This window comes from Perkinsus marinus (genome assembly GCF_000006405.1).
Source record: "Perkinsus marinus ATCC 50983 genomic scaffold scf_1104296965854, whole genome shotgun sequence".
In the NCBI taxonomy this organism is placed as follows: Eukaryota; Perkinsozoa; order Perkinsida; family Perkinsidae; genus Perkinsus; species Perkinsus marinus.
This window is the reverse complement of record NW_003204189.1, coordinates 4,451-14,069: the sequence shown is the minus strand read 5'-3', so window position 1 is coordinate 14,069 and position 9,619 is coordinate 4,451. Positions and strand designations below refer to the sequence as shown.

Genomic DNA, 9,619 nt, shown 5'->3' with positions numbered 1-9,619 from the left:
GGAAACTCTTCTGAGCTCAGCAGCTGAGGAAAGCGATTCCATATATTCCTACTCCAACGCTGTATAGTAAACTCTTCTGAGCTCAGCTGAGAAAAGCGAACATATATTCCTACTCCAACCCTGGTACAAACAGTGACAATATACCCCTTCCGCACAAACTTCAATTTTTCGTGCTTAAAACTTAACAACCTTGATAAAAATCACACAACGAATTTCTGCCCATTGTGATAAGAACATTCAAACTGATATCTTCTTTTGTGTTATTTATTTCCCATTGATATCTTCAGCTAAGACATACCACAACTCGCGCTGCTCGTCAATCATATAAGAAGTTTCATATGAAGTTTCCATAACTATTTATTCTTCTCGCTTCACAAACACACTTACCTGTGGTGCGCTAGCCATTATTAATTTCGGCGTGCCATAAGCTGAGTTATAGCGACTTCGTATTGTGCCGATTCGAGCAGCGATCGGCGGCGGATCGTAATGTCCATGTTCAGACGTAGTGATGGGGTTGCCGAAAACAGCCCTCGGATTCCCAGGAGAATCTACAACAATCAATACATTCCGTAAAAAGAAAATTACATATATAAATTTTCGGGATAAATATTGGAAATGATCAGTACAGTTTCACCACCCGTTTTACGTGAAGTAGCGTAAAACTCGATTCTGTGAAAAACTTTTTTTTTGTTTTTTCCCCTTTTTTTGTGAAAAACGCGATATTCGCGATGATATGCAGTAGTCGTGAAATATTTTTTTCACTAATGTTCTCCATATCGCCGGTATCTCTCACAGAGTTCGAAAATCTGTGCGAGAATTACGATAAGAACTATCGAGGTGAAGTAAGCGGTCAACCTTCAAGAAAATCGCGCGAATTTCGTACAGATTTGCAACCCGTCCCTCGCTGACAGCTCGCGCGCGCCATTTTTGCTCAGAGTTCGACGCATACTGTTTTTGTGTATTTTTCTGCACATCCATGATTACATGGAACTCCTTTCATAGTTCACCCATCGTCCGAATCATCCTAGTTGTTATAAAACTATTCGTCTTGCACGCATGCGCAACGCGAAGTAGCATTTCATACCGTATACGCTCCGTTCGAGAGGCAACTGTATTTTCCTTATGTAAGCGCAGTCTCAGTTCTCACTTATTTTTCAAAATGCAACATAATTTTCCGCTCGCATATCAACTTGACACATACTGCCAATCACTTCAAATAATTTGAGAAATCTACTTACAGGTGAATCTCCGAATTCTCGTCATGAAATCTTCGAATTCAGGATTGGGGAACAACAGCGCCGCCCAACGAGACAAGCACATCCTCAAACACTCAGCAGCAGTTCCTGACAACAGTGGGAGGAGTAGGAATATATGTAATCGCTTTCCTTAGCTGCTGAGCTCAGAAGAGTTTCCTATACAGTGTTGGAGTAGGAATATATGTAATCCCTTTCCTCAGCTGCTGAGCTCAGAAGAGTTTCCTATACAGTGTTGGAGTAGGAATATATGTAATCGCTTTCCTCAGCTGCTGAGCTCAGAAGAGTTTCCTATACAGTGTTGGAGTAGCAATATATGTTCGCTTTCCTCAGCCGAGCTCAGAAGAGTTTCCTATACAGTGTTGGAGTAGAAATATATGTTCGCTTTCCTCAGCCGAGCTCAGAAGAGTTTCCTATACAGTGTTGGAGTAGGAATATATGTTCGCTTTCTTCAGCTGAGCTCAGAAGAGTTTCCTATACAGTGTTGGAGTAGGAGTATATGTAATCGTTTTCCTCAGCCGAGCTCAGAAGAGTTTTTTATACAGTGTTGGAGTAGGAATCTATGTTCGCTTTCTTCAGCTGAGCTCAGAAGAGTTTCCTATACAGTGTTGGAGTAGGAATATATGTAATCGCTTTTCTCAGCCGAGCTCAGAAGAGCTTTTTATACAGTGTTGGAGTAGGAATATATGTTCGCTTTCCTCAGCTGCTGAGCTCAGAAGAGTTTTTTATACAGTGTTGGAGTAGGAATATATGTTCGCTTTCCTCAGCTAAGCTCAAGATCACATACAAAATCGAGTAGTAATGTACAAGAACCCATAATACTTTTCTCCGAATTTTCATATTCTCACCAACACACGTAGTTGACCATGTGCATATTTCCCAAAATCTCACCCGGGCCAGCAATTGCGTCCGCCAGCCTCACAGAAAATATATCTTTTATCAGCCCCTTAGATGTTCGCTCAGTGCCAACAGAAATAACTCCAGCAAATTTTCCATCATGAAAAACTCCAATATGCAGCGCGCGTCCAGCCGCGGTCTCCTCCTCCATACGTTGCAAGCGAAAGTGAACAAGACGTCGTAGAGCTTCGACGTTCTGAAATAATCATCGGCACGTCCAGACGATGTCACTAAATTGTCTGTCCTAGATCACTAAAAGTAGCGTTTTGTTGAGCACGAAAGTGAGGTAAAACTACAATTCAGCTTTTCTACGTTCGGCAACAATCTTTATTGTTTCACATTCAGATAACAAACAGAAAATCGAACAACCCCATTTCATAAAACATCACTTATGGTACTCCTGATCTCAAGTTGAGATCAGGGCAGCCCGACTGCCCTGGGATCACTGATCCGCTTATCAATGGCACGCACTGAGTGCACGAAGGAGGGCTGAGTGCAAGTGCGTCAATGAAGAGGGTCTAGATAAAGCCCTGAGCTCAACGTGAATAGAAAGTTTCAAAACACGTTGAGATCAGGAGTGCCATAAGTAAGTTTCAATATGAAACTGAAATTCGGCTTTTCTACGTTCAACTACAGTTACATTGTGGAGAAAATCAAAATTAAAGAAAACTATTTAAAATTTTATTTCATAAAGAGCATTTACCTCCTTTTTATCATCATGTAGAGATTGTCCCCGTTTCACAATTACCTGTCTCCGAATTTTGTGTTAGCTGTGTCGTTTGAGCGTGACGCCAGCTTGCGTACATATAAGGTTCTAGCTAACTAAGTATACTACTTCTATTCACTACAAGTATACTTAGGCTTCGGCTAAATTCACTACATTTCCTACCTCGATGCTGCCACTCCCACAGTTCAGCAACAAGTCACTATTCACTTCGACTATCTCATCAACGAGCACCGTTGTAAGCAAACCAACTTCCAGGTTGGCAGAGACCTAAACGAACGAAACAGAGCAAACTACATATGTTAGCGACCAGATGGGAATTCTGAAGGGAAATTTTGCTTTCTGAGCACTGCTGTACACATCTATAGTTAGTGAGGAAACTTCCAAGCTCAGCTGAGGAAAGCGAACATATATTCCTCCGACATTAGAAGGGAAAGAAGTCCCTGCTCCTGAGCTCGTCGAACAGAACAATTCACAACATTGTTGAGAAATATGCACATGATCAACCACGTGTGTAGATGAAAATATGAAGATACTGATGAAGTTTCGAGAAATTCTCATTCTTCGTGAATGTAAACTGTTTGATTTCTCGTTATATAGCATTAGAAATTACTGAATTCCACTGAAAAACCAAGTACACATTTTCAATGCCGATGCACAGCGAGTCGATTCACATATATTTTTTTCTCAAAAGTAGCCTACTTCCCCAGCATAACAAAGTTGTCTTCACCAAGAATCGAACCGGCGACCTACACGTCCCAAAGCCATCCGATTAACCACTGGCCTAAACAAACTCTGCGGCGTAGACTGCAATGGCTTGCTCGTTCGCTCGGGAGCTTCTCCTCGGCTTCCCACAGACAAGAGCTTCGAAGTATCAACATGAGCTGTCATCGGCGTCACCGAGCGGAACCTCCTAGTCTCGACGGGTCCTCGCGTCACCTATACACACTCCCATACAAATTTTGAGAGAATTTTTAGAAAATTTCCGATAGCTTCTGTGCACTTCTACCCGAATTCTGAGCACAGGTAAAGGAGCGAATATTTTTATTCTAATTCTTTCCAAAAACATCAACCATCTTTCCGGCAATTCTCACCGATGCAAACGCCGCTTCGAAGGACGATTTTGTTCGTCGCAAGCCGCGTTTATGTTCACCTACAATACCACACCCTCCACAAATTCACCATCGTTTTCTCACGAATTCCCAAAGGATCGGAATTGCTCCCAGTTTGCAAAATCGCCGCGATCGGCGTACAAGTAAGGATCTCCGTATCAGCGACCAACTCGATCAGCAGACGCAACTGAGAACAGTCACACTCTTTTCACATTATCAGGATTTCACTTCATCATGATTTCCTGATAGCACTATAGTAACTTATATTATAATTACTATCATTGGAGTTTCACCTAGAAACCGACGATCGTGAGAAATCACATGTCTGTTGGAAACACTGTCACTAAAATTGTCCATAATCACTCACCAATCTGAAGGGCATTAGATTCTCAAATTCTTCACCATCGTTCGCCGCGCTCTTCTTATGCCGTCTTCGCCCAACCACAGGACCAGCCGTCCCAATTGACGGTGGCTGGAATAGCGTCACGACGCCCTGAATAAAAATGCGGAGCATATACCGCACTTTCGTGTTGAAATTTTTTTTTACTAGTGTTTTTCATATCACTAGGGTAAAACTGAAATAGAGTTTTTGTGCTCATTTTCCCACCAAACTTTTTTAATGTACTTCTTGTACTGAAATCCAAATCGCACATTACAAATTCTGAAAAAAAAGTCAACTCTATTTTCGACTTCTTCCGCGCATCTACTCACTAGCGTGAAATTCCGTTGCGTTTCTCGAATTGTGAGCGAAAACTATGCGATAATATAAATAATTCCTATCCTTATATATGCACTGAAATTCTTCTTAAAGGAAACAGCCGTAAACGGAATATGTGTTCATAAACCCGTAATTTCTCCTTCTCATTCACTACGACAGCATGAAAATTTTGAGTAAATTTTGGGAAGTTCTGGTTTGCTTCTGAACATTTCTACCTCTACCATAACTGACGAGGAAAACTCCTGAGCTCAGCTGAGGAAAGCGACCGCATATTTCGCTACTATGCGTTACACACGCTACCACAACTATGCAAATGCTACAACACTCCGATGATTTACATATTATAACCAAAGAGTGCGAATTCGGAGCCGATTCGGTCGATTCAAAGTAGACCTCAGCAACTAAAGTACAATAGGTAGAAAGAGAAGATAAGCGCGTATACAGATATCGATATGAATACATTATGTCGTTATGTAGTTAATCGATAGGAATACATCACCAACGATTATGTAGTTGATCGATAGGAACACATTACCAACGATTATGTAGTTAATGGATAAGAGTGCATTACCAACGATTATGTAGTTGATTGATGGGAATACATTACCAACGATTATGTGGTTAATCGATAGGAGTGCATTACCAACGATTATGTGATTAATCGAGAGCAGTGCATTACCAACGATTATGTGGTTAATCGATAGGAGTGCATTACCAACGATTATGTAGTTGATTGATGGGAATACATTACTAACGATTATGTGGTTAATCGATAGGAGTGCATTACCAACGATTATGTGATTAATCGAGAGCAGTGCATTACCAACGATTATGTAGTTGATTGATGGAAATACATTACCAACGATTATGTGGTTAATCGATAGGAATACACTACCAACGATTATGTAGTTAACCGATAGGAATACATTACCAACGATTATGTAGTTAATCGTTAGAACTACCTACCTCTCGTAGATCCATAGAGCCCAAATCGAACTCAAAAGATCCGCTCATTCTTGGTCCTAATTTCCGCACTAGATGATTATGAACGTCTATTTTCCGAACCAGGGGTTGTGCACGCCACACGTTTGCTCGGACACAGTTTTCACTCACGCGGCGTACGGACATCGACACTCCCTAAAAAATGATATCTTTCTGGAAACTCCTACGACTACCACCATAATAAAAATTTTGAAGAAAAATTAAAATGAAGTTTCACTCGTTTTACGTGAATTGGCGTCGTAAAACTCTGTGAAAAACGCGATATTCGAGGTGATACGCAGTAGTCGCGAGATATATTTTTCACTAGTGTTTTTCATATCACTAGGGCGGTGAAACTCCATTAGTAGTGCGTGAACAGCCGCACTAGCTAGGTTTGAACTCCAGCGGTTCGTCACAGTATCAGTCGCCACATATTTACGTGAGACTAAAATACTCCTCTAGAGTCTCGACTTTATTTTTTGGGTATAAAATACTCATTGCGTTGTACGACACAAATATCCGCCGCGTATTCTCAACGGTAAAACTAGAGTTCCACCCGTGATGTGGAATTACACTAGTCAAATCACGACTACTGCATATCACCGCGAATATCACGTTTTTCACAGAGTTTTACGCCACTTCACGTAAAAGTCACGGGGTGGTGAAACTCCAATAGTATAAATACTCTCCAGACTACTCCCACAATTGCTCAATCAGCCTGGATTCTGTTTCCTCTGCAGATTTTGAAACAAAATCAGCCGAGAATTTCATGACGATCATCAGAGTCTCCACAACTCACTTCAAGCCTCTCGAGCTCCAATGCCAGTCCGCACTGTACCAATACGTGATCTAGAATTGAATGAATATGCAGAGTCATCTCCGCGATATTTATGTCTTCAACACTTGGCGACACCGATTTCGCTATTGGAGCCTCTTGGACTGCCGGTGAAAAATGATGCTGGTCCCGAGCTGGGTTGACCTACGCCGAAAAAAAAATCAATTGCGTGAAATTCCCCACTATACATATTTGCTTCCCTCAGCTGAGCTCAGGGGTTTCCTATACAGTGTTCGAGTAGGAATATATGTTCGCTTTCCTCAGCTGAGCTCAGAAGAGTTTCCTATACAGTGTTGGAGTAGGAATATATGTTCGCTTTCCTCAGCTGAGCTCAGGAGTTTCCTATACAGTGTTGGAGTAGGAATATATGTTCGCTTTCCTCAGCTGAGCTCAGAAGAGTTTCCTATACAGTGTTCGAGTAGGAATATATGTTCGCTTTCCTCAGCTGAGCTCAGGAGTTTCCTATACAGTGTTCGAGTAGGAATATATGTTCGCTTTCCTCAGCTGAGCTCAGAAGAGTTTCCTATACAGTGTTGGAGTAGGAATATATGTTCGCTTTCCTCAGCTGAGCTCAGAAGAGTTTCCTATACAGTGTTCGAGTAGGAATATATGTTCGCTTTCCTCAGCTGAGCTCAAGAGTTTCCTATACAGTGTTCGAGTAGGAATATATGTTCGCTTTCCTCAGCTGAGCTCAGGAGTTTCCTATACAGTGTTGGAGTAGGAATATATGTTCGCTTTCCTCAGCTGAGCTCAGAAGAGTTTCCTATACGTGTTGGAGTAGGAATATATGCTCGCTTTCCTCAGGTGAGCTCAGAAGAGTTTCCTATACAGTGTTGGAGTAGGAATATATGCTCGCTTTCCTCAGCTGAGCTCAGAAGAGTTTCCTATACAGTGTTGGAGTAGGAATATATGCTCGCTTTCCTCAGCTGAGCTCAGAAGAGTTTCCTCACTAATTGGAGGAGTTTATATACGACTTCGGGTAGAAGTGTACAGAAACCAACAGGAATCCATATCGTGATTTTTATATTGTCACCAACACATGTACAGTGCTGAACCAAACTGTTATGCAGAATAATATTTTCAACGCCGTCAATTTTTAGGAGTTCGCAAGTCAAATTTGAGTAATATCAACATGATAACAATGTGAATCGATTGACACCAACGTTAGTCTACAGTCATATTCGCATCACTGTTTGCTTAACACCGTAGTTGGCCATATGCATATTCTCCCACACCGTCCCGGAGACACCCAACACATTACGATGAGAAACGTCGCAATCGTCGTCGTTGTTATTTCAAATACGTTTGCAATATTGTGCCCACAGCTATCACTGTTTTCCGATCTCTGATTGTGAATTTTCCCAAGAGGCTCCTACTAGGTTTATACGTACAACACGCCATAGGCTTCGACATGGTCAACTCGACGATTGCTCCATCGCCCTGAACAGATGTTAAATCGTCGGGGTAATTTATTCCGCTTGCCCCACCTGTATAAGCAGCTCCGGATCATTCTCCAACACCGTTCCACTAGTTCGATGCAGCCTTTTTTTCAACGATTTAAACTGCACTGTACTACTAGCCGTTCCGATGTCAATCACCGGTCTAGCAAAATTCACATACCACACCTTAGCCGAATCACACATTCCCCTACGAGTAGCCCGGCCTGAGCTCGCCCGGGAAGTTGACCATAACCACATGCGCGTCCACTCGTCGGTATTCTCCAACAGCAGCATCACCGATGCAACAGAGCACCTGTCCACGACGCACTTCCTTGGACGTGACGCCTTCTATTTTGATTCCAATATTATCTCCTGCTACCGCTCGTCGTTCGGAAATGCCATTGCCAGTCTAAGAGCATGATATTCAGTGTTGGAGGAATATTTGATCCCTCACCACAGCTGAGGTTACATACGATTTCGGGTAGGAATGTACAGCAATCAATGAAAATTTCCGCAGAAATTTTATATTTTCGCCCAACAATTTGGTTGACAATGTTGGAATATTATGCTCGCTTCCTTCAGCTTAGTGCAGAAGTTTCCACACTATTCATCGAATTTTACATATAAATTCGGGTAGAAGTGCACAGAAACCAATGAAAATTTCCTCATTTTTTCTCGAAATTTTCACAGATGAAATTTCCCACACATTTACTTGACGACGTGCATATTTTCCAACACCGGTGATTGACCATATGCATATTTTCCTACACTGCCCACATATTGATCAAATAGGCAGCTCCCATCTACCCTACCTGTATACTAACAACAGTAGCTTCTATTACTCCCGGGACCACACGCACCACGTCACCGACTGCTACCGAACCTGGGTGACCGTTTTAACGATGTAGTGCCCGAAACAAACACAGAAAACAAAAATGATTATACGACAGAGAATTTCTCCCTAGATTCAGAATCACCGAATACAGTGGTGAACCAAACCGTTATGCAAAGTAATATTTTCAGCGCCTTCAATTTTTGAGAGTTCGAAAGCTAATTTTGATAACAATGTGAATCGATTGACACCAACATTTCAGAAGCGTTTCGTAGTCTATACTCATCCTCTCAGATTGATATGCATAACTGTTTGCTTCGCACTCTATTTCTAATATCACTAATAATAATAACAACCTAAAAAGCGACTTTAACTTTTCTTATGAACTTAGTAAGTTCATAAGTTCAACTTACCACTGATAACCTCCCCAGCAAGGATCACAGCAGTCTTCGGACATGCTCCTAGTGCTGGTGTTGAGGTGTCCGAACTACTCCCAGAGCTTATACGATGTATGTCGGCTATGGGCATTCTGAAGGGCCGATCTGCTTGTTGACGATGTGGAGAAGTTAACAGTGATAGATGCTCATACAGTGATGGACCTGTGTACCTGGAATGATGATGAAATACATGATAATACATAATGATGATATATATCTCTTCAAATTCGTATGTAAACTCGTATGATTTTTGAGGAAACTCCTTAGCTCAGCTGAGGAAAGCAAACATACATTTCTCCAAACACTGTACATGTTGGTGACAATATGAAAACTCTAAAAAACTGTTAGTTCCTATACACCGGAGTTTCACCCGTTTCACGTGACGTGGCGT

At 41.8% G+C, this 9,619-nt stretch overlaps 2 protein-coding genes across 2 annotated transcripts in view; both read right to left on the bottom strand.

Annotated features, from left to right (window-relative positions):
- Positions 1–2,705: 2,705 nt before the first annotated feature.
- Positions 2,706–5,718, bottom strand: Pmar_PMAR001675 (hypothetical protein; the record flags this gene model as incomplete). Its single annotated transcript, XM_002769448.1, has 8 exons — positions 2,706–2,754; positions 2,899–2,972; positions 3,040–3,144; positions 3,628–3,813; positions 3,969–4,027; positions 4,071–4,173; positions 4,354–4,479; positions 5,671–5,718. 8 exons carry the CDS (start codon positions 5,716–5,718, stop codon positions 2,706–2,708), a joined length of 750 nt encoding a protein of 249 aa, XP_002769494.1.
- Positions 5,719–6,439: 721 nt separating this feature from the next.
- Positions 6,440–9,619, bottom strand: part of Pmar_PMAR001674 (hypothetical protein) — a gene marked incomplete at both ends in the record, with an annotated part of 4,068 nt that continues 888 nt past the window's right edge. Inside the window, 3 exons of the mRNA XM_002769447.1 lie at positions 6,440–6,664; positions 8,008–8,122; positions 8,172–8,368. Of these exons, the coding sequence (XP_002769493.1) occupies positions 6,440–6,664; positions 8,008–8,122; positions 8,172–8,368 (537 nt within the window). The remainder of the gene's footprint in view (positions 6,665–8,007; positions 8,123–8,171; positions 8,369–9,619) is intronic.